Source organism: Trichosurus vulpecula, chromosome 6, assembly GCF_011100635.1.
Source record: "Trichosurus vulpecula isolate mTriVul1 chromosome 6, mTriVul1.pri, whole genome shotgun sequence".
Lineage (NCBI taxonomy): Eukaryota > Metazoa > Chordata > Mammalia > Diprotodontia > Phalangeridae > Trichosurus > Trichosurus vulpecula.
Genome location: NC_050578.1, coordinates 80,661,220 through 80,686,757, shown reverse-complemented (window position 1 = coordinate 80,686,757; position 25,538 = coordinate 80,661,220). Strand labels below are relative to the sequence as shown.

At 39.9% G+C, this 25,538-nt stretch overlaps 1 protein-coding gene across 3 annotated transcripts in view; it reads left to right on the top strand.

Moving 5' to 3' along the window:
* Positions 1–25,425, top strand: part of AFM (afamin) — a 43,420-nt gene extending 17,995 nt beyond the window's left edge. The window contains exons 9-15 of one of the 3 annotated variants that reach the window (XM_036763078.1): positions 3,811–3,943; positions 4,921–5,018; positions 8,494–8,632; positions 10,320–10,537; positions 12,289–12,418; positions 14,286–14,339; positions 14,707–14,912. In XM_036763078.1, coding sequence (XP_036618973.1) covers positions 3,811–3,943; positions 4,921–5,018; positions 8,494–8,632; positions 10,320–10,537; positions 12,289–12,418; positions 14,286–14,330 — 763 coding nt within the window. In that variant the 3' untranslated portion in view covers positions 14,331–14,339; positions 14,707–14,912. Of the gene's footprint in view, positions 1–3,810; positions 3,944–4,920; positions 5,019–8,493; positions 8,633–10,319; positions 10,538–12,288; positions 12,419–14,285; positions 14,340–14,706; positions 14,913–24,676 lie in introns of those variants that run through there. The other 2 variants (XM_036763077.1, XM_036763079.1) reach the window with 2 other exon arrangements.
* The last annotated feature ends 113 nt before the right edge of the window (positions 25,426–25,538 follow it).

Genomic DNA, 25,538 nt, shown 5'->3' with positions numbered 1-25,538 from the left:
TTCATATCTTTTGATCATTTATCAATTGGGGGAATAGCTCTTATTTTTATAAATTTGACTCACTTCTCTATATGTTTGAGAAAAGAGGCCTCTATCAGAGAAACTTGATTCAAAATTTTTTCCACAGTTACTATTGCTAATTGTTATTTCCCTCCATGCTATCCCCACCCCCTGTTTATTCTATTCTCTCTCTCCTTTCACTCTGTCCCTCCTCAAAGGTATTTTGCTTCTGACTACCCCTCCCCCAATCTGCTTTCCCTTCTAGCTTTTCCCCCCTCCAATGTCCTTTTTCTCATCCCCTTCTCCTCCTACTTTCTTGTAGGTTAGATAGATTTCTATACCCAATTGAGTGTGTATTTATTCCCTCTTTGAGCCAATTCTGATGAAAGTCAGGTTCACTTATTCCCCCTCGACTCCCCCACCTTCCCCTCCCCTGTAAAAGCTTTTTCTTGCCTCTTTTATGTGAGATAATTTATTATCCTTTAATTTAATTTTTAGATATCTTCATTTCATAATCAAGTCATACCTGTGCCCTCTGTCTAACTCTTTCTAACTGCCCTAATATTGAAAAAATTCCTATGAGTTACATGTATCATCTTCCCATATAGGAATGTAAACCATTTAATTTTATTAAGTCTCTTATGATTTCCCTTTCCCATTCACCTTTTCATGTTTCTCTTGAGTTTTGTATTTGAAGGTCAAATTTTCTATTCAGCTCTGGTCTTTTCATCAAGAATTCTCAAAAGTCCTTTATTTCATTGAATGTCCATTTTCCCCCCAGAAGTATTATATGTGGTTTTGCTAGGTAGGTGATTCTTGGTTGTAATTCTAGCTCCATTGCCCTCCAGAATATTATATTCCAAGCCCTATGGTCCTTTGAGGTAGAAGCTGCTAAATCTTGTGTTATTTTGACTGTGACTCCATGATACTTGAATTGTTTCTTTCTGGATGCTTACAATATATTTTCCTTAACCTGGAAGCTCTGGAATTTGGCTATAATATAACTAGGAATTTTCATTTTGGGATCTCTTTAAGGAGGTGATTGGTGGATTCTTTCGATTTCCACTTTACCCTCTTATTCTAGAATATCAGGGCAGGTTTCCTTGAAACTTTCTTGAAAGATGATGTCTAGGCTCTTTTTTTTGATCATGGTTTTCAGGTAGTTCAATAATATTTAAATTATTTCTCCTAGATCTATTTTCCAGGTCATTTGTTTTCCCAATGAGGTCTTTCACATTGTCTTCTATTTTTTCACTCTTTTGGTTTTGTTTGTTCCTTGATTTCTCATAAAGTCATTAGCTTCCATTTTCTCTATTCTAATTCTTAAGGAATTATTTTCTTCAGTGAGCTTTTGTGTCTCCTTTTCCATTTGTCCAATTCTACTTTTTAAGGAGTATTTTCCAGTAAATTTTTGTGCCTCTTTTTCCATTTGTCCAAGTCAGCTTTTTTAGGCATTCCTCTCCTCATTGGATTTTTATACCTCTTTTACCATTTGGCCTAGTCTGTTTTTTTTAAGGTATTATTTTCTTCAGTATTTTTGTGTGTGTATATCCTTTACCAAACTGTTGACTTATTTTTCATGACTTTCTTGCATCACTCTCATTTTTCGTCCCAAATTTTCCTCTACCTCTCTGACTTAATTTTCAAAATCCTTTTTGAGCCCTTCCATGGCCTGAGACCAATTCATGTTTTTCTTGGAGGCTTTGGATATAGGAACTTTGACTTTGTTATCTTCTTCTGAGTGTGCATTTTGATCTTGCATGTCACCATAGCAAGTTTCTATGGCCAGAATTTTTTCTGTTGTTTGCTCATTTTCCAAGCCTATTTCTTGATTTTTAACTCTTTGCTAAAGTGGGGCTCTGCTTCCAGGGTGGAGGGCACACTTCAGAGTTTTTGTGCAGCTGTTTTCAGAGATACTCTAGGGACCTGTAAGTTGTCAGTTCTTCCAAGTTGGTATGATCTAAGGAGAGGTGTGTTTACTACTCTCCTGGCCTGTGCTCTGGTCTGTGGGTGATCACAAGCTCTCTTTTCTGCCCTGGAACTGTGACAAGGGCCCCTGCTCCACTATAGCCCGTAAACTGTGGCATGCTAGTACTCCTCCTTGCCCTGAGACTGCCACCAAGGACTGTGACCCAGATCCCAGTATGGGCAAAGCAACAGAGTCCTGCCTCAGTGCCAGCAAAGATACCTCTGTAATCTCCTTCTGATCAGTTTTTTGACCCCTTTACCTTCTGTGGACTGAGAGCTCCAGAAGCAGCCAATGCCAATGCCTCTGCCAATTCAGTAGCTCCCGAGGCCTGCTCCTGGTTTTCTGGGGCCTGGTCTGTGCTAGCACTGCCTGTGCTGGACTGTGCTCCACTCTCACCCAGGTATGGCAGACCTTACCTATTGATCTTTTAAGTTGTCTTTGTCTGGGAAATTATTTCACTCTGTCCTTTTGTGGGTTCTACTGCTCCAGGAATTATTTTATGGCTTTATTTAAAAGGTGTTCAGAGGGGATTTGAGGAGAGCTCAAGTGAATTGCTGCCTTTTCTCCACCATCTTGACTCTGCCCCTGGAGGACTTGTGAACTATAATTAATGATGCTAATATAAGTGAAATGGAATTTCTCTTAAGTAGGTTAAATATCCCTTCTACAATTTTATTTATACTCTTGACCCTCCTAAGAAATCCTCCTTTCCCCTCTCAAAAATGTTTGAACTGGCTAAGTCAACTCCTGTTCAGTATAGGTAAAATGACATCAAATTCCAAATTAGTGAAGAGGGACCAACAATTTCAATTGGTGGTGATGGTGAGCTATAAGAGATGTGGCAGAAAGTGATCATATCATCTTAGAATTTATTCTAGCCAGGAAAAGAATTCGAGGCATGTTCAATTGGGTGCCCATGATTAAGGAAATTTGATTTCCTCTCCGAATTGCTGCTTTGCTCGCTTTCAACTCCATAGAACAACAAGCTCTCCACCTCGCAAGCAACTTGAAGGCAGAAACTGTCTTTCTTTTTTTTTTTATTAACTGTATCCCCAGTGCTTACTTAGCACAGTGCCTGGCACACAGAAGGTGCTTAATATATTTTTATTGGATTGAATTTCAAAGTAGTTGAAAGAAATGCTCCAACATCATCTTTCTTGTCTCCCTGATGAATAATCTTCCCTTGCCTATCCAATCAGTGACCAACACCCTTTCACTTTTCCTTTCACTTTTCTTCAGTCAGCCACTTTCTCTGGGCCATATTTCTTAATAGCATGAATGGGACCTTAGCATCTTGACAACTATGCCTAAGGAGTAAGTGATCTGGTCCATCCCACCAAGCTAGAAAGGCTTTTAATGTGGGGCCTCCAACCAATTACAGCCTGTCTTCTGATGAACAGCCTGGATGAGTTTGTAGAGGCTCAACAACAGACTGGACTTAGGGTAGTAAAATGTCCTTCCACAGTGGCTCACAAGGGCAAGCCACTGTGTTGTGCTTGGCATTGGTGGAGGAGGGATATGATAAAAATGTGGATGCTTGAAGTGTCATGGAGTGGTTACATTGTATCTTCTTGAGTGTCCAAACCATGCCTTCAGAATCACAGGAGTAGGGATAGGAATGAGATTTCCAGATGGGGAAACTCTCTTCACCAATGCAGGTCTTGATACCTTTTTTGCCACTGTTAGTCTTAGAATTGTCTGGATCCCCCCAAAATTAAGTGAATTGGCTAGGATCCCACAAAAATATATCAATGGGTTTATGTTCATTTTATACCATCGGTGAAGTGTGGAAATTGACATGCTTTTTTCATATAGCTTAATGTGAAAAAAATATCTTCCAGGTTTCTGTATGAGTATTCAAGACAGCATCCAGAGTTGCCTCTTACAGTGCTTTTAAGCATAGGTGTCATGTATGAAAAACTACTGGAAAGATGCTGCAAAACAGAAAACCCCAAAGAATGCTATGGCCATGGGGTAGGTACCATAGAACAATCAGCAACTCAGTGGAAATGATGGATACATCAAATTTTAGACTATCATCTTCCTTGGCTTTATTGGTTTGCTTCCTCAGCCAGGAAGACTCACTTTATCCCTCCATACTGATGGAAACAGCAGAGGGTCAGGAGAAGGCTTCATAATTAACCTGACTGACTTCTTTGGGAACTTCTTCCTTTGACTTAGCATTTTAGGTGAAGAAAGAAAAACAAAGTTGTCAAAGAAAAAGTTTGCATTTGTAACCCTGACTTCTAGCCTGCTGCATTTGCATCATAATCTGCTCATCGGTGGAGGGAATGATGATTCAATGAGTTGGCATGTGAGCTTGAGAGAGGAGAGAACGTTTTCCTTCTTCATGCTTTAAGAGAGGGCACATGTGATTCCAGACTGTCTTAAGAGAAAAGCCTATGGAGAAAGAACAGATTTTGGAAATCAGTGGTCTTTCTTTCAAAACCTGTTTTTTTCCTCTCTCTCCATGGGTCTCTCCCTTAAGACAGCATGGAAGGGCTGCTAGGTGGCACCATGGATAGAGCACTGGCCCTGGAGTTAGGAGGACCTGAGTTGAAATCTAGCCTCAGACACTTACTTAGCTGTGTGACTCTGGGCAAGTCACTTAGCCCCAACTGTCTCAAAAAAAAAAAGATTAAGGAGTCATGTATGCTCTGTCTCAAAATGGGAAGAATGCCATCTCTCTTTTCCCATACTCAAATAGTAACAGAGCCACTCAGGGAAGCATGTGGTATTGAGTCACCACTCTCTACCAATGAGGAGAGTCTCATGCAAATACTCCAGGCTTGAATCCAGGGATACACATTTTGACCATTTTCCAAATGGTGGTCATTTGAGTAAGCCTCATGCTCTAGAGCTCTTTCCTCTAGTAAACCTTATGTAGCTATTTTGCTAGCCTATTACAGACTCAATTTAAATATGCACAAAATAACCCTGTTTATTTTCAGGAAGAAGAATTCCTAAGGGTAACAGCAGAAACCCAAGCCATTACAAAACTGGAGTGTGGCTATTTCCAGATACTAGGTGAAGAAGGCTTCCTCAATCAGTAGGTATCTTTGATTTAATTAGATCTGTTAATCTGATGAACCCAAGAAAGAAGTCCAAGAAATTGAGTTCACCAACAAAAAGTTTAGGATCATGGGATCACAGATCTAGAACAAGGTGAAGCCTTAGGTGATAGATCACCTCCCTAGGTAGTCTAATTTAAACCATTAATCTTACAGATGAGGAGAAAAAGGTTCAGAAAAGTAAAGGGATTTGACCAAGGTCTGACACAGGACTTGAACTTCAATCCAGAACTCTTTCCACTTCACCATTGAGTTCCTCTTCTTTCCTCTCCCTCGCTGGGGCAGGCCCTCATCTTCTTGTGCCTGTCTCATTGCAGAAGCCTGCTGATTGCTCTCCTTGACACAAGTATCTCCCCAGTGTAATGCATAGTCAATTCAGCTTTCGCGGTGATCTTCCTAAAGTGCAGGTCTGACCGTGTGTTCCTCTTATTCAATAATTTCCAGTGGCTCCCTCCACTGCAGGGGTATTTGAGGAAGATATTTGATAGTATTGGATCAAATATAAAATCCCATTTAGCTTTCTGAATCCTTCATAACCAGATACTTCCTGCCTTTCCAGTCTTCTTACACCTTACTCCTCTTCCTGTATTCTGCAATCCAGTCACCCTGGGGCCCTTGTTGTTCTTTGGAAATGCTGCTCTACCTCCAGACCTGGGGCATTTGTTCTGGCTGTTCCCCATTCCTGGAAATCTCTCCCTCCTCATCTCTACCTCCCAGCTTCCTTCAAGTCCTACCTAAAATCCCACCTTCTGCAAGAAGCCTTTCCTGGTCCTCCTTTGTCTCAGCTTTCCCACTGATATTTCTTTGGTATAGATCCAAATTATCTGATAGAACTATCATTTGCACATAGTTTTTTGCATAGTGTCTCCTCGTTTAGACTTTGGGGTCCTTGAGAGCAGGAACATGAGATTTTGCCTTTCTTGGATTCCAAATATTTAGCATCATGCCTGGCACGTAGGAGGCACTTAAAAATGCTTGTTGAATTGCTGCCTCCTGGCTTTTCTAGTTTCCTTTAGTGTTCAGTTAAAATCTCACCTTCTGCAAGAAGCCTGCCTACCTCCCTCCAATATTGGTGCCTTCTTGTTTAGATTATGTCCAATTTATCCTATATAGAGTTTGTTTGTATGTGGTTGTCTGCATGTTGCCTCCCTCATTGGACAGTGAGCTCCTTGAGGGCAGGGCCCATGCTTTTTTTTTTTTTTTTTGCCTTTTTTTGTATCTCCAGCATTTAGCATAGTGCCTGGCACATAGTGGCCACTTAATAAATGCTACTTGACTGACTGACTAAAAACAAACACCATACACCAAACACTGTACACAAACATATAGCATACACACCAGAGAGACAGAGAGAGCTGTCCAAAAACTTGACTGATTGCTTCAGAGAGTAGGAGGTCTTCAAAATCCAGAATTTTCCAAGCAGAGACTGGGTGACTATAGATAGGCTAGAAATATTGTAGAGAATGACAAAAAAAGGAACCTAAATTTCATTGAGTCAAGATAAACTGTCACCTATCCTTCACTATAATATTATTTTATCAAAAAGTTAGAAACATCATATGAAATTATATTTATAAAGCTCTTAGCAGTATGTGTGGCACATAATAGGCTCATAATACAAGTTTATTCTGTTTCCCTCCCCTTTCCTTTTCCTTTCCAAAGTTATAATAAAAAAATTTTAAGTATTACTTATCTGTGTGCTATGTAATTAATTAGAAGAACAATATTTATACAATTTAATTTAATCCTATTTGGGCAATGTTTGTTACGTACCTGTTATGATGTAGGCACTGTGCTAGGGCACAAAGTTATACAAAGATAAAACCAACCCTGCCCTCCAGGAGCTTCCATTCTGCTGGGTGGAGAGTGGTAGAATACAACAGCTAAAGAGATGTATATTTACATATATACAAATACATGTACATATATACTTTATATACACATACATATAATATATACATACAAATTATATATATATATATACATACATACAAATACATAATTATTTAATGGCAAGAACATCAATAGTTAGAGGAACCAGGAAAGGCTGTAGAAGGGAGCCCATGAATTGAACCTGGAAGAAAGTCAGAGTTTCTAAGAAGTAAAGTTGAAAATTTGCATTTGAGGCACAGGTCTTTATAAAGATAGAGCTAAAGGAGATAGAATCTTGAATTTGGGGAACACCTTTTCAGATTTGGGAATTTGTCTGGAATGCAGGGGATTCCCCCATATGAAGGGGAATCATGTGAAATGAGGAAGGAAAGGCAAGGTTGTATCAGACTGTGCTGGGCTTTAACTATTAATTAGAAAAGTTTGTATTTTGTTCCAGTGGGAATAGGCAGCCCTTGGAAGTTCTTGAGCGGGGGAGTGACTTCCAAAAGCATTCTTCTGCTTTTAGAAGATGATTTTCATGACTGAATGGAAGATAAATAGAAGAAGGGAGAGTCTGGAAGCTAAGAATAAAAATGGAGGCTATTTAAAAACCCCAATTTTCGGGTGACATACACACTCACAGTTTGGAAGGAGGAAGACAAATGAGTCAAGGGGATCAAAGAGAGATTATGAAGTACCAAGTGTAAACCAAGGATGGGGAAGTATCAAGAATAAGCATGTGTCAAAGGCTCCAGAAAATGAAAAAGGTGAGAATGAAGGAAAGGTCATTGGATATAGCAAGAAGTCACTGAAAATGGTGGAAAGAGCAGATACAACAGAAGGGCAGGTATAGAAGCCAGATCGAAAGATTGAGTGGACAACCAGGAAGCGGAGGCAGTGAATCTAAAACTTCTTTTGAGAAGTTTGTCTTTAAAAAGGAACAAAGAAATAAGATGAAACTTGAGGCTTCATGGGTTCAAAAGAAGTTTGTTTAGAATTGAGGCAGCTAGGTGGCACAGTGGATAGAGTGCATATCCTGGAGTCAGGAAGATCTGAGTTCAAATCTGGCCTCGGGCACTTCTTAGGTATGCGACCTGGGGCACACTTAACCCCACTTACCGCAGTTTCCTCCTCTGCAAAATGAGCTGGAGAAGGAAATGGCAAACCACTCTAGTATCTTTGCCAAGAAAACCACGCAAGCGGGGTCACATAGAGTCAGACATGACTGTAATGATTGAACAGCAATGATTTAGGGTAGGAGAGAGCTGTTGTTACTGTTGGAGTTTATTGTTCCCAGGACAAAGCGAATGTTCAGAACATCTAAAAAGACACAATATGCTGTTAAACAGCTACTTGGTCTCAGGTGAGTCTGGACAAGGAACATCTGATAGACCTTGAAGATGCCAGAGAGAAGAGAGAGAAGGGCAGAGTAGTGGCAAACATGGTGATAGCTGGGAAAAGAAGAAGGAATGGGGCAAACGCCTCCTGAAGTCCTTCCGCTTGTGTCTAAGGGAGAGATGTCGGGTGTGGAAAACATCAAGGCCATCTGGGCCAGAGATCAATAATCACTTGTTCCCTTAGGTGTCTTCTTCGTCTCACCAAAAAAGCACCCCAACTCTCACCTCAAGAGCTCATCTCTCACAGCCAGAAACTTGCTGCATCTTTTACTAAATGCTGTCCCCTGGGGGAAGGGCAAGCATTTGCTTGTGTTGACAATGCGGTAAGCACCTCATGGTCCTATTACCAGTATTTCATTTATAAAAAATCATAGCTAATCTGATTCTCAGCTTTGTGATAAAAGAAGAAAGATGGAGACCTACAGTTCCCAGACTGGGCTGCAAATATTCTTGGTATACCCTTGGAGAAGAAAAATTAATGTCTTTATTTCTTATGTGAGTATGTATAGTAAACTCTAGAATTTATTTCCTCTCATAAATGCTTTTTGACTGACTGACTAAGGGACCCGATAGAGCTTATTGAAAGCCGGTGGGATATGGGAATCAAGAAAGATATAGACTGAGACAAACAGATGGCTAACTCACTGCCAGCGACAGAGTGAGATTTGCTGATTTCCAGGTGATACTGCCTGTTTTCCTGAGTCAGTCATTGTTATCATCACAGCAAGTGAAAACATCTAGCTTTCCTATGAGTCTTCTCTGCCATCCCCCCTTCCTTCCCATCAAAATGGGGGAAGTGTCCTCAAGATTTTCTTGGAGAGAAATTCCCCCAAATTCCTAAACTGTGATGTAAAGCTGGAAAGAAAAATAGCTACTTTGGGCATTTTTTGCTCCAATATCCACTTCCTGTGAGCTTTTTCTGGAACTCATTTCCCTTATCTGTAAAGAGATAAGTTAGGTGAAATGACCTTAAAGAATTATTTCTATCCTGAAATCTATGATCCTATGAATTCCCCCCTCCAACAAAGTCCTAGAGAAAGTTACTGACACATTAGATCTAAAATGGACCTTAAAGATAATTTAATTAACTCCTTTTTACAGATGAGAAAGCTAAGGCTCAGAAAACTCAAATAATTTGCCTAAGGCTACCCACTAGCAAAAGGCAGTCAGAATTTTAAACCAATTTTTCCTTTTGGTTTGTTTCTTCTTTCACAACACAATTAACATGGAAATATGTTCTACATGATTGCACACATATAACCTATTTGAAATTCTTACCTTCTTAGGGAGGGAGCAGGGGAGGGAAAAAATTTGGAACTCAAAAAATTTTTAAAAGGAATGTAAAAATTGTCGTTACATGTAATTGGAAAAAAAATACTATTTTAAAAGAACTTTAAACCAAGACTTCCAACACAGAGGTCAATGCTTTTTTCCCTATATTATGTTGGTCCAGGGTAGGAACCCCAGAGGAGACCAGTTTGAAGTTTGTTTCTGTTTGGGGTCACAATGGAAAGAACACAGGAGAGATCACTCAGGTGGAGGCTGAGTCTGAACCACATCATTCTGAGGCTGATGTTGTTCATGGCCTTCTTCAGATGGTTGAACCTTCAGAGCTCTCATTTCCAAAGCTTTCTGCATTGATCTCATCAGCCCCTTACTATTATATCCATAAATGTGTGTATGTGTACGTATGTATGTATGTGTATGTGTATATACATACATACATACATATGTGTGTGTGTGTTGACCTTGCAATTATTTCCTAGATGTTTTGTGTGAATATGTTTTACCCACATAGTAAGGTTAGAATCTTTGTTAGGACCATTGCTCATTTCTCCTCTTGGAGTTCCTAGGCCAGGGTTATGGATCCACACACGAATTCTTGTTAAAGGGATGAATAAACCAATGAACTTAGGCCCATCAAAATGGTTAAGCTGACTGCTTTTTTAAAAAAAAATAAAAACCAGTACTTTTTAACTCTATATGACCTCTTATTCTCTCTTCATGCAGGTACGCCTAATTCTTGGAGAGCTTTGTGGAATAAATAAAAATCGAACCATAAACCCAAGTGTGGACAATTGCTGTAAATCCTTACCTGCCTTCCGATCATGGTGTTTTAATAATCTGACAGCAGATGAAACATATACTCCTCCGATATTCCTTCCTGAAGTGTTCACCTTCAATATAACTTTGTGCCAGAAAATGGAGCAACAGAGAAAGAGACGAGAGTATGTAACATCCTTTTCATATTCGTCCACATGTCTTTCACATTTTTTTTGTGATGATTCGTGTCTTAGTAAAAAAAACAGATTAAGGAGTAAAACATTTTCAGTATTGTAATACAAAATTCTGTCTCCTATTTCCATGTCTTGTCCTTGCAATCTCAAAAGAAAATACCCAGGACCTACCAAAAACTTTGGTTTATAAAGGCCAATTGAATTTTCTCCCTTTGCTGGGTATTGGTTTAAAAGGAGCAAGAAAAATGTACTAGAAGTAGGGAGAAAGGCTCCCAATGGTCTAGTAGCATCTGGCCTGAGTGACTGCTGAGTTCTCATCTAGTAATATCATTCTTTGATTGACTCTGATTCTCTTCTCCTGGAGAACTAAATTGGAATATTCACTGGCATATTGGGCAGTATGGCCCAATATTTTACTTTGCTCTTTTTACTTACCAAATTTATATCTTTGGGTAGGAAGTCAAGCACCATTTTATTCCTGAAGCCTACCTAAATCCTAACACCCCACCCTCAGCCCTAAGTTGGTAATGGACTCTTCCATCTCAGTCATCGCATAGTACTTGACTTTGTAAGTTTTCAATACATTGATCATGATCATTTATCGACTTTGATGACTCCGGAAGAAAGAATGAGGCTCCAGATTCTGTGCAGCTATGCCTCACTGAAATCCAATTCACACATATCAAGACATCACCCTGTGATATCATTGGTCCTTTTCAAAAATGAAGGATGGACAACAACAACAATAAGGCAGAGGCATCATTGATTAGTGCATAGGGGAGCCAGCCTCAGAGTCAGAAAGACCTGTGTTCAAATCTTGCCTCTGACATATAAAAGCTGTGAGACCCTTGGTGAGTCACTTAATTTCTCAGTGCTCTGGGAAACTAAGATTATAAGTTTCCGAAAAGGTGCTGACCTACGTTGGTAGATGGAATTTCCTTTTTGGAGATTTTCAAACACTCATAAAGTCATGGGTCCAATTCATACTATTATATATTATAGTCATATCCCCTACCAGACTGGAAGTTCCATGAAGACTGAGACCTTTTCTTATCTATGTTTTGCATCTCCTTCAAAACCTAACAGAGCTCAATTCACAATAGACAAGAGTTCAATAAATGTTTGTTTAATTGAATGTTTACCTAAGGAAGAGGAAAAATCAGTCAATAAATATTTATTAAGTGCCTATGTGCTAAGTGATGGGGATACAAAAAGGGAAAAAAGACAATCACTACCCTCAAGGTGCTCACAATCTAATGAAGGAGACAATAGGCAAACAAATACTTATAAATTTTGGTTTTTGCCTTTTAGGACAGGGTCAAGTTATAAAAAACAACTAAAATGATGTAAAAGAGACAACACCACAAAGCAGTTTGTATCTATACAAATGGAAACGTAGGAAAGACTATGGACAAGGAAAGAAATCCTTGATGAATTTGACCTCAAGTATTCAGCTCAATCAAGTTAGTCTCACAGTCCATATTATTACCACTTCCCTCATGCTTGGTTTCCCACATCATTTTGCCAGGAAGTCATGGTATTCTAAAGATCATAGACATATGCATGAGCCTCCGAAATGGAGGAAGAGAAGCTTATGGGTAACCCTTTAAGGGCTCATTGTATTCCTTTTCTCCTTCTCTCCATACTTCTTAAAAGAGGGTTAGTGACTAGAGAAATGAAAAGAAAAAGAGTGCTGGGAAAGAGCTCCACTGGTGCCTGATGGGTGCTTGTTTGTATTTTAGATTGATTGTGAATCTTGTACAACAGAAGCCTCTTTCAGCAGTGGAGCAAGTGATGCAGGTGCTTTCGGATTTCTCCAAGATGATGGATTGCTGTGAAACAGAGGAGAGGGAGACCTGCTTCAAGGAAGAGGTAGAGGAGCCAGTGCCCTCACTCTAGTGACTGAATGTTAGATGTCAAATGCCCATGTCCCTATGGGGGCTTAGGACCAGAGCCCTGAATTAATCTGGAATGAAAGATAGCCCTTTGCCTTCAATATCCCTCCTATCCTGTTCTTACCCTGGAAATTCTTCCTAATGTCAATCAGATCTACATTTTTAAATGTCACTGGCTCTGGGGTCAAACAACCTGGCTTTGAATCCAGCCACTGAGAATTATCACCTGTGTGCCACTGGGTGACTCACTTAATCTCCTTGGTTCTCAGTTTCACCATCTGTAAAATGAGAGCTTTGGACCAGACGGCTTCTGGTGTTCCTTCCACCTCTAGGTCTTCAACTGCAATACCCACATCAATTTTAGTGACTATCCAGTTAACCTGGCAACTGGATAGGTTTCTTTCCTGATTTGGGGCAAAACCTTTTTGTTTGTCTTCTTATCACTTGTCCTTATAAGAACCTTTTGAAAGACTCCCTTTTCTCATACCTTCCTCCTTTCTTCTATTTTTAATCATTTATTGGTGATTTTTAAAAACAAATTAATGTCTACTTTTAATAGAAGGCTTTCCAAATCAAAACTGAGCTGGATTAGTAGGGTAACTGTGTGATATTCCTCTTCCTTCTTTCCTCCTGCTCTCTTCCTTCCATTTAGGCATTATATGTATGGGGGGGGGGGGAAATAAGATGGGACAGACCACATTCTCAAATGACATGGGACAAAAACTTAGCTGTGATCTCAAAGGCCTCTCCATTATTCTGGCTGGCCAGAATCATGCCACTTTCCTGGCAGTTTAGGTTTGATATTGGAACAAAATGAGATACCTGTCATTCAATAGTTAACTAAAGGAGATTTACTTAATCATAGCAGGAAAAACCTGGCTAGACATTTAGGATAGACACTGAGTTGATTGCTTGAGCAAAGCTTCTATCTTGATTCAACAGCCTAGAATCTCCCAACCCCTCCCATTCTTCTTGGCTCCATGGTACTTAGGAGATGAGAAAGTGACAACAGTCTGAGACTTTAGTCCTTTGAGCCAACCAAGCTCTTGAGAAGAGATAATACCTTTTTAAGGAAAAACCATCCTAACTTGCATGGGGAAGGGGGGAGTTAACATACTGTTTCTGCCACACTCATTAAGTTTTGGGATTTACCTGTTTGGCTCTTGGTCCCTACTCACTGATTCCTTGATCTTTGTAGCAATTCAGCCACTTAATTCTTTCTCAATCCCCTTCCCCTCTCCCATATAGTAGCAACTAATGATTTCCTCTTGTTGCTTCTTGGGCCAGTTAATTGTTATTTTTTACTTGGCTTTACTTAATTTCTTTAGCATTAATTTAAAAGGCATGTGGCATCAATTCATCAGAACACAGAGTAAGATGGGAAAGTAAATTTATAGGAACAGCAGTGATAATAAGAAGAAAAATGCTCCATCCCCACTATGGGGGTAAAAAGGAGTGGGAGAAAGGGAGAGAAAAAGGGAAACAGAGAGAGAGAGAGAGAGAGAGAGAGACAGAGAGAGAGAGACAGAGATAGAGACAGAGACAGAGACACAGAGAGATAGACACTCAGAGACAGGCAGAGATAGAGAGACACACAGAAAGTGAGAGAGATAGGGAGAGTCACAGAGAGACAAAGATGGAGACTGGAGAAGTGGCAGGGGAAGGGGGAAGGGAAGGATGGGAAGGTGGTGGGGAGAGTGAAGGAGGTAGAGAAGAAAAGGAGGGAAGGAGAGAGAGGGAGGGAAGGGGGAGACAGAATACGTGAGAATGTATTCTTTCAGAGATTCCTTAATGTTAACACAGTATTCTTGGATTTTCCTTCCAATGTTTTTCAATCCTGTCAGCATTCAAAATTATACAATAAAATTGAGGCTGTCTTGAGATCATGAAACACAAAGGTAATTTTTCTTATCTCTATCAAGTTTTCTACGTATATTTGGAGAAAAAGTGCTTGGGGCTAAGCAGAAATGGCACATTCAGGAGAGCCAAAACTTTTTAGAACCATTTTAATTTTGATCTCGTGGAGAGTCCCCATCCTTCATATCTCTATTCCTTTTAGTTCATTTATAAAGCACTTGTACAAATGCCTAGAATATTCTATGTGGGAGGAGAGGTATTTTTTGGGTTGAAGAGAGGTCATTAGTCAACAACAATTTTCATATGTAATTTCTGAAAAAGCAATTTGCCACGCCCCCCCACCCCATTCCTTAAGAAATAGCTGTTTCTACTCCCTTGTTACTTTCAAATACTATTTTTTTCCCCTAGTTCACTGGAAGAAAGGAATGAAGATTATTTATCATTGCTTTTTATGGCAAACAATCTTCTGAAAAAGACAGAAGAATTCATCTGTGACATTTACTTGTGCTACAAGCAACAAATAGAGAATTACTAAATTCTGCTTATTGGTGGTTTGACAAATGATTCGGAGTAATATTTATTGCTTGATGTTATGATTAAAGATATTTCTATGATTGGTCTGCTCTCATTATGATATTTACAGGAACAACAGTGAAAGTGACAACAAAAGTTGTTTATATTCTATATCGGGGGTGGGGAACTGAAGCCAAACTTCAAAGGGCTGCACTTGAGGATCTAGAGTGCTGTCTCTACATACTATTTAACCTTACTTCTTGACCTTACTATACTGCACTGGGAAACTTCACTGCTAGAGCTGTGGTTAATCCTCTTACAGGACTATCATCTCTGACTACTGATACTGTCACTGTAAGAGAGGTAGGAGCTTAGGATATATCTTGTGGTTCCCTACACATCACTGCTGCTCCATGCAAGTCCATCATTGTTTGTCATTGTTGCTGAGTTGTTTCGGTTGTGTCTGACTCTTTGTGACTCCATTTGGAGTTTTCTTGGCAAAGATACCGGAGTGGCTTGCTATTGCCTTCTCCCGATCATTTTATAGATGAGGAAACGGAGGCAAACAGAATTAAGTGACTCACACATCTAGTAAATGTCTGAGGCTGGATTTGAATTCATGAAGATGAGTCTTCCTGATTCTAGGCCCACTGTCCTAGCCACTGTGCCAGCTAGCTGCCCTTCATTGTTGGTAAAAGTAATCATTATACATCAACTGCATGTAATAGCGATTTTGATTTGAAGATCTTTCCCACCCATTAATAGGCCATGCGACCTGTTTATGTCATGGGAAGCCTAAGTTACATGGTGGAAAGAGCTTCCTGACAGGAAAGGAAGTTATGTCGCAGAAAATGCTGAGAGAGAGAGAGAGAGAGAGAGAGAGAGAGAGAGAGAGATGATATGGCTGCTGTTGACTTCTAATGGCTGCCCTCACGATTGTTAGAACTGAACAGGATGACTTAGCTGTACTGTGAGTTTGTTTTGGGTAAGACCCCAGTAGGGGGTCAGAGAGGTTTCGGGATGTTCAGGCTCCATGTTGTGATATTCTGTATTGAATTTTAATTTTTTTGGGTTCCTTGCTGTTATGATGAAGTGGACTAACTGGCTGTGGGAGCTGAGCATTTGGTAATAGGATACGGTTTTCTGGGGTCTGAATAAAATGTTTACTTCTACCTTCTATGTGGAGAGTCTCGTATACTTTGTGATACAGAACTACATAGGCATTTTGACAATCGTCATCTACGTCGTTATCATTGCCTTACTGCTTCACTGCATTATCGATTTTTGCCTTTCATCAAGACAGTCACCATCCCAGTCCATGAGCAGCTTATATATGTGGATGGTGGCATTAGAAGAAAGGAAGGCTTTCAGAGGATCAGATGATGGAATCAGGATGCAGGGAAAGGGGGCAGATATAAAAAATGAGGGTTGCTCATAAGATTCATCAATTGTTTCTCTTACTTCCTCTCTTTTGAGGAATTCCTCAGCCCAGAGATCTTAAGATCCTCTCAGAGAGTAATTCCTTCCACCTTCATCCATTTATCTAGAAGTCAATAAATGAAGAGGCAAGGTTAGAAGATAAGACGTTTAATTAGCATCAGCTTTTAGGCAGTTGCCCAATGCATAACAACCCATGAAACAAAGAAAAACACACATAAATAAGTGGTTTTTAGATAGCCTTAGAGTGACCTTATGGCAGGCAAAAGGACTGAGATTAACAGATAAGGCGCTGAGCCACATTCCTTATTTGGGAGGTTTGGGAGGTTGAATCATAAGGACTAGATAGGGATAATGTGTTAACCTAGGGATTAGAATTTAACTTGGAGTCCCAGGAGTTGCCAAAGTTCAGGTTTGTTCCAGAAGGATGTTTCTCTGTAGTTAATCTCACCAGAATACTCTGTTTAAGAAGGAAATCTCTAAGATAATGGAGGCCTTCTTCAAGATCAGATCAGTCACCTTATCTTGTCAATGCCAGTCTGAGGATCTCTGGTTACACAGCCCCATGGTGCTGTTTCTCTGGCCTCCAAGGTTACTTTTTCTGGTGAGTAGATGTTTTCCTCAAACTCACAGGACACATGTTTATCCACTTCTGCCTCCCAATGCATTTAAAATGTTTCAGTGGTTCAGAATCTGAAACTTAAAGGACTTTGGATTTTTACTTATTTTTTTTAATCTTATATGATTTTGGATTTTTAGACTTTGAGTGGCCCTTTTGCATTGAAAGTGGTGGGGAAACTAGATTTGGTAGAGACAGTGAAGTGGTCACCAGGTAGGGCTAGCCTTAGTACAAATACAAGGAAGCAAAGTAACTAACACTTTTGGGGGTTGGATGTCAAGTTAATACAGAATAGAGCCAGCTATGGAGGAAGCAGGGAGCCCTTGGGTCTTTCCTTTACCTTTTCTCTTGCCATGCTTTCCAAGGGACATAAGGGAGAAGGTCTCCAGAGCTTCATCAAGAGCTGAGTTGATCCTCCCCACGCTGACCCATCTTTCTGCCATGCTACAGTGCTCCATTCTGTATCTTCAACCCAGTATTCCAGCTTCTACCCTGGGACCCTAGGCACCTGTCTGGTCCCCATTATCTAGGCTTCCTCATGCCCACCAGGCTACACCACCACCATGTTCCTAGCAAGTTACTCTGCTTTACTCATTGCCTCTCATAGGCCACTTGGGCATTGGAGTTACTCCTTCCCACCCCACCCCTTTCCACTTTTGGCTCTAGGAACAGTAATCAAACCAACATTATCTTCTTGAAATGAGTATATCCATTAATAATCCTATGACTCTATTCACTATCTCCATTGGAGAAACCAGTGTGAATTATTCTATGTATTCTTAAAAGCTACTTGGGAATTTGTATAATACTAGACCAAAACATCCCATCCCTGGACACCATGACCCTGTATACGGTGTCCTCACATTACAATGTAAGCCCTTTGAGGGCAGAGATAGTGCTTCCTTCTATATTTGTACACCAAGTACTTATCAGTGCCTAGCACTTAGTTAGCACTTAATAAATGATTTCCCATTCATTCCTTCATTTCTAGCTCTTTGCTCATCTGACTTTGAAGTTCAATAGCCAGTATGTTGACTCTTCTGCTTTTAAACTCCCTAAGGCTATCCCCAACCAGGGCCATGTCATTATCCCTGGGATCCTCTACCTAGTTTCTTGACCATTTCATATGTAATCAACCACTCAAAGTCTTAAACCTTTTATAATATGCAAATAAGCAGATAGGCCAGTCAGTTAGTCAATAAGCATTTATTAAGCACCTACTACATGTCAGGCACTATAGCTAAGACTGGAGATACAAAGAAAGCCAAAAGACAGTCTGTGACCTCAAGGAGCTCACAATCTAATGGGGAACAATATATTGTACCAAAAAGCTATATAATGATGTATTAAAAGCTACATAAAGATAAATAGAAAATAATTAACTAGAATTAAGAGTTATTGAGATAGTCTTCCTGTTGAAGGTGCAATTTTAGCTTATACTTGTAGGAAGTCAGGAAAGCCAGGTGGCAGAGATGAGGAGGAAGAACATTCTAGATAGCTGGAGAAAATGGATGAGTCAGGAAATGGAAAGTTTTATTGAGAAAAGCAAAGAGACCGATGTCATTGGATTGAAGAGTATGTGGAGGAGAGTAAGGTGTAAGAAAACTGAAAAGGTGGTGGAGGGAAAGTGTGCGTGGAAAGAAAATGAGTTTAGTTTTGGACATGTTCAGTTTAAGATGTCTACATGACATCCAGCCTGAGATGTCCAATAGGTATTAGACATATGAGCCTGGAGGTCAACAGAGGTTAGGGCTAGTTAAGTAGATTTGAGAATCATCAACATATAGATGATATTTGAATCCATGTGTGTGGATAAGATCATCAAATGAAATAGTAGAGAGGGAGAAGAGAAGGTCCAGGATAGAACCCTGTGGGGTACTCATTTTTCTATCTCAATTTATTTATAAATTTTTGAGTGTGCTATTGTTCTTGAAAAGGACTTGAGACTTTAAGTGGCCCATTCACATATAACCATGGTCAAGAGTTTTACGTAACTACGAAGGTCCAGGACAGAGTCCTGTGGGACACATAGGATCGGTGGGTATGACCTGGATGAGGATCCAGAAAAAGAAACTGTTAACTGTTGGATTATGAATGTCTCATTTCATTCCAGTTCAGACAAACTGGCTTTGTGAGCCTGGGGCTGATATTTAATCTCTGTGTCCCAGGCAATAATCTAAGACTAAGACAACAAACTGCTTCCCCACCTCCCCCCCAAAAAGTGCTATCCTGTATTGGTAAAGTTTCTTCATATGGGAATTCTCTAATGAAATCGCAGGTCTAGTGCCTACGCTTATCCCTGCGGACCGGAACTACCAGGAGACCAATGTGAATCAGACCCAGCCTATGAAATGTGATGATGCTCATGTAGAACTGAGACAAGGCCCCCTTGAAGTAGGGGGTGGGGATGGACTATCCAGTATTATACAGGAAGCCTTTCCTAACCTTAATTCCAGTGCCTTCCTTCTCTTAATTATTTCCTATTTTTCCTCATATAGCTTGTTTGCATGTATTTGATTATTCTTTCCTCCATTCAATTGTAAAGTCTTGGAGGCTAGGGACAGTCCTTTGCTTCTTTTCGTATCTTCTGCACTTAGAACAGTGGCTGGTTTAGAATAGGCACATAATATATGTCGATTGATGCAGAGGAAAGTTGCCTCTTGCCTTCAGCTGGTACTTCTTAGGAAACAGCAGCAACTTCCTGTGAGGTTCTCTCTAACAGCCCCGGGTGATTGATGAGAAAACCTTAGCCATACAGCAGGGAGAAACCAAGGCTCCGAGTCTTTCAGAAAAACTGTGAGGACGACAGCAGCAAACATTTGGGGGTTGAATTTGTGATTTCCATGTCCCAGATCTGGGCTATTCCTGGGCCTTTTAGTCTGATGATTTCTACCTTCTCCAAGATTTACTGAGAAATTTCATCAGTTTATCTTTGAAACAGCAGGGAGAGATTAAATTGATGAGAATATTTCCTCTTCCTCCAGCATAAGACCAAAGCTGAAGAACTAGACTTTGTCCTGAGAAGTCAACAGATAAAATATAATATTTAAGGAAGTCATCAAATATGCTATCTTGGTTGTTTAAAGGAATTTTTTGTCTTTTGGAAGCCTTGAGACATTTTGCATCTTGAAAGGGTATCATCCTCTCCTCCACCACTTAAATGTGGTTGGCCCTGAATGTCCTATAGTTCTCAAAGCAGTGGTAGTTTAAGGGATTTGGCTTGGCAGGGGTGTGGAATCTGTGGCCTTGAGGCCACATGTGGCCCTCTAGGTCCTCAATAATAGGTCCTTAACAAAAGGATTTGTTCTGTGAAGTCTGGATTCAGTCAAAGGGATGCACCTGAGGACCTAGAGGGCCACATGTGGCCTCAAGGCCACGGATTCCCCACCCGATTGGGTCACACAGTCAGTGGGTGTCAGAGGCAAGATTCAAACTCAGGTCTTCCTGGCTCCAAGTTTGGCTACTGCCTGAGCATAAAAAATAAATAACATAAAAATAAGTTTTAAAAAATTAATACAGGTGTCTACAATGCTTATAGCAACAAATCTGGAAAATCCTGTTTTTAAAATATTAGGAGGAAAAATAAAACAGTATTCAAGATCCCAAAACAGAGGGAAAGTTAAAACATTTTTTAAAAAATTTGGAAAAGAAAGTATCCCTAGAAATCTCCCACATCTAGCAGTTGTATGAGTTATAAGATAAACAGTGGAAAGTTTGGTGAGCAAAACTGGTTAGTCTCCTTTCACTGGCTTCAACCCTCATGTGATTATGCCCCGTATTCCCATCTCCTCCAATTAACCTCAACTTGGGGCAGGGTGAGGTATCTCATTAACCTGCCCTGGGAAGGTCAAAGGGAAGGCAACTGTTATATCCCAGAAAAAAAAATCTCTTTTACTTCCTCCCAAAATGGTGGCTTTAGGAACATGTGTTCCTAGGTTACTTTTGGTACAGATTTCATCAACATTCCTCTCTGCCTTGGGGAAGTAGAAAATATTAATCGATAATATTTCTTTTAGTCTAGTTATGATCCCCCATATTTTACTAGTGAACATCTCTGGGTTTTGATCACACTTATCAATCTGGAAAGATTGATACCTCTCCCTTTTAGCTATACTTAACTTCAAAGGACACATAGATAAATCAGCAATACAATAAACACATACATTAGTTTTGGAGAATTCGGTTTCTTTCAAAAGTCAGTGGCAAAAAAAATCAGAAAATAAATAGGCTCTTGAAGAATGAAGACTAGGGGTATCACTCAACACCACTCTCCTGGGAGAGGAAAAGCTTAGATTTCATCAGCTTTGTTTTTGGTACCAGAGAGGGCTCTTACCATTTTCTTGTCATGAGTGGTGGCAGCAATGGTGGTTACACATGGGGCTCTTCCCACCTCCTCTCACACTTTCTGAGGTCCTTACTTATTTCTTCTTCATTCATCTGATGCTCTCTTCTGGATTTGTCTGTTATGTCCCAGGAATCTCTTCATTTTGTATCATCACATCAGACATGAAACTAATTTACTCTTCATCGGTACTCAAGGCCCCTATGATTGGAGGGTGAAGAGCTACTACCAGGACCTCCATTTCAAGAAGGGGGTCAGGGCCGTTCAGTTTCTTTTTTATTGTGTGTTGTTTTTCCCCACTAGATTGGCAGCATACCTGTGCATGCTGTAAATTAGGAGCAGGGCTCTTCTATTATATGTCATCACCTCCAGAAGCAAGTTCACCAAATACTTTGTGTGGGTTGGCAGCAGGTAGAAAGTCATCTGTTCATGGTATGAATACCAGACCACTATTGGACATTGCCAAAATTACAAATCTTATCGGTCACAAGGAGATCTGAGTCCAGCAGTGGGGTTATTCCTTTATTGGGGGTCATCTCCAGTCATCCTGATCTACATCTTGCCACTGGACCCAGATGGCTCTGGAGGAGAAAATGAGGCTGGTGACTTTGCACAGCCTGCCTCACTTAAATCCAATTCACTTACAAGTCATGGCATCACCTTCCTGATGTCATGATCCTCTTCGAGAATGAAGGACAAACAACAACAAACAACAATACTCCTTTATCATTCCAAAGAAATACAACTCAAAGGACAGCACATGCTTGTGTTGTTGCCTTCCACAGAGGAACATCAGTCTATTTTCCTCCTAGAGAGGAGATTAAATCAGGGATACTTAGATAGGCAATGTGGTATAATTCAAACACTGTACAGAGAGTTTGGAAAGTGAGTTCTAGGTCTGGTTTTACCACTAACTGAATATGGTATTTGGCCAAGACACTTTTTAAATCTCAATTTTTTTATGTGTAAAATGAGAGGGGTGGGCTCTGTGATTTCTAAGGCCCATTCCAACTGTAAAATTCTATAATTTTTCGTTTTTAATGGATTTATCTGGGGAAATATAAATACTTAACATTTCTCCACCCCTTTTTTTCTAGCACAGCTTGGCAGGGAGAGAGGAAGAGAGTATTTGTCAATTCTGAAATAATTTTTCTGGCTCTCATCCAACATGCAAAGTGATGGTTAGGAGGGCAGGGAGAATTCCTCCCTATGCCTTGACCTGTCTCTGCGTAAAGATGGCTAAGACCAGGTTATTGGGTTGTTTTCAGTTGTATCCAACTCTCTGTGACCCCATTTGGGGTTTTCTTGGCAGGGATATTGAAATGGTTTGTCATTTCTTTTTCCAGCTCATTTTACAGATCAAGAAACTGAGGAAAACAGGGTTAGAAAACAGGGTCACACACTTGAGGCCAAATTTGAACTCATAAAGATGTCTCCCTGACTCCAGGCTGGGCACTTTATTCACTGCACCACCTAGCTGCCCTAAGGTCAGGTACATCATTCAACTGAAATTGCTCTCTCCAAAGACACCAATTCGCTATTTCTGATTGGCCAAATCTAATGGACTCTTCCCATTCCCATGCCTCTTGATTTTTCGACAGTTTTTGACGTTGTTGATCATCCTTTCTCCTGGATCGTCTCTTCTCTACAGGGTTTTTTTGAGGCATTTTCATAGGTCAATTGTTCGACATGCTTTTTCTAGGAAGAGTAATATTGATTTAATAACTATTCCCAGAGAAAGGTGGAAGGTGGGGTGGGTGGGAGATAAGTGTATGTTGTCTCCACTGTTAGATTTTCAGCTCCTATCTTTTGCCTTTCTTTGTATCCCCAGTGCTTAGCACAGTGCATGACACATAGTAGCTCTTCATAAATGTTTATTTATTATTTGATTGGTTGTTGGTGGACTGCCAGAGCCTTTTTCTTTGAAATCTGCTTGAGTTTGTCACCAGCACCAACACCTGGCACCAGCTTTGATTTCTGGGTTGGCTGTCTTAATCTGGAGTCAACTCCATGCCAGCACTCTCCCCTTTCCCTGTCCAGCCATGAACTTTTGAACACGTTTTAAAAAGAGATATTGGGAGCCAACATTTACTAGGAGTGTTTGTTGATTATTTGGGATTATTTACAAAGGTCTGTGTTGTGAAATGATCAAAGGGCACTTTACCTGGCAAGGTTATCTTGAAACATTGTATTCATTAATGAACAGAACACAGAGATATCGTGTTTCCCTTAAATTTTCAGGGTTAACAGGACATGTTAAACATCAAATATACTCCGGAAAAATGTAACTGTTTAATACAATCACTTGAAGAGGAGGAAGTGGCCTAGATAAATTTCTTTTCCTATTTGTTTGTTTTAGGAAATCCTCAACTCTTAACAGAAATTCTCAAGATACAGGCAAGAAATCTCTTCTATTTTAATCCATAGCCAGATCTTCCATGGAACAGGGAGTATTCATTACCCAAGTATATAAAAAAATTATTGTCTTCCCAGAGTGCTATCACTAGCAAAATTGTAGTATCAGTAACAATCAATGACCCACAAGACTCCCTCTTGGTAAATGAATTAATTTATTTATTCATGACTTTAACTATTTATGCCACAGTTATTTCAGGATATAAGTCAGCTGTTTACACCACCCTGGAACCCTTCCTCATAATAGACAGTTAAGCAAAAACCTCGGGTAAGACTACCACATATGATCATATATGCAGCAGTCAGTACCCGTGGTCCCCAGGCTGTCTGCAAGAGGTAATATCAAAATAGGCCTTTGTGATTAATCTGAGTTTAGCTGACTTTTATTGTGGTTTTTCTTTCCATCTTTGCAGGCAATCAACGAACAAGTATTTACTAAGCATCTACTACGTGCTTGGCACTGGCTAGATGCTGGGAATATAGGCACAAAGAATGAAGCAACTTCTTGCAGACATTGTGCATGTTTTTCTGGTTCTGGAGAGGCAGCATACTGTCCGTCTTTTTATCAAGCTTCTGCCTTTTGCCCTCTGCCTCCAAATCAGGTCCTCTACTTCCTGCTCTGGGGCTGGCTACTTCTGATTGGCAATAGTTTGCTGCATTCCAGCCATCTTCCTGCCATGTTGCATACTTGTCTCTTACCCCTTTTCCACTTCTTGCTCTGGGAAATGTAATTGAATCGACATTACTCTTCCTAGAAAAGGCATGTCAGTCAGTTGACCCATGACTCCACTGTGACTTTGCAGACCAAGATACCTTTTGCTGGCTACCACCCCCTTATATGTGTTGTCTTCTCTTATTTGAATTTAAGCTTGTTCAGGGCAGGGGCAATATTGCTTTTTCTATTTATGCCCCTGATACTTAGCACTTTGGCATATAGTAAACACTTAAATGTTTTTTCAGTCATTTATTCATTTACTCACTCATTCATTCATTTTACTTACTTTACTCTGCATCAACTCATACAAATCTTCCTATATTTTTCTGAATTTCAGATAATGAATAGAACCAAGGCAGTATTGGCCCACCATGGACTGATCTATCTTCATCTATAGACACGCAACGTGACAATTCAGACTTATTAAGGAATTTTACTTAGTCCAAGTTCAAAAAGTCATTTTTAGACAGTGTAGAAATCACAGATTAGATATTTATTGATGGACTGAATTAATTTTTTACATAAAACACTGAGCTATAGAATTATGTAGGTTCAATTACCAAGTGTTTTCTACAGAGGAATCTTCATTAACTGAGTAGTACCTATCAATAAAGAGGCTAATGTCAACACGTCTTGGTTCAAAGGTAATGCCAATGGTTTATTTGTTTTCTCAAGACTAGTGCTCTTAATAGGGATTACTAGGAAGTTAAACCAGTGAAGACAGTTCTTTTAATCCAGTAAGAAGGGATTGAGGCAGAGTCAAGATAGCCGAGTAAGAGGAAGTATTTTTGTCTTAGCTCCTCAGGACATCTTTTCTACAACAACCTAGAAAATGCACCAGACCAAAATCTGATTGCCATAAAAACGTTTTAAATAAATGCAGCACACAAGGAAAAGTTTATACAATGGAGGGAATGGTGGTGGCAATGGTGTGGTAGAAGAGCAGACAATACCTGAACTACTCTTTCATCTGAACTGGTTCAAAAAGAGAAAGAATAAACAACCACAAGCGGATACAGAAACTCATCTTACCCAACAGAAAACTAGGAGAAAAAATGTTTAAGAGAACAAGGGGGAGGAGGAATAAGAAAAAGGATAGAAAAACAAAGTATTTTTTTAGCATTCACTCAAATGTATTAAAAAACTTACCATTTTCTTTAAAAGGCACACACATTTACAGGTTCAAATCTTTATTGTTT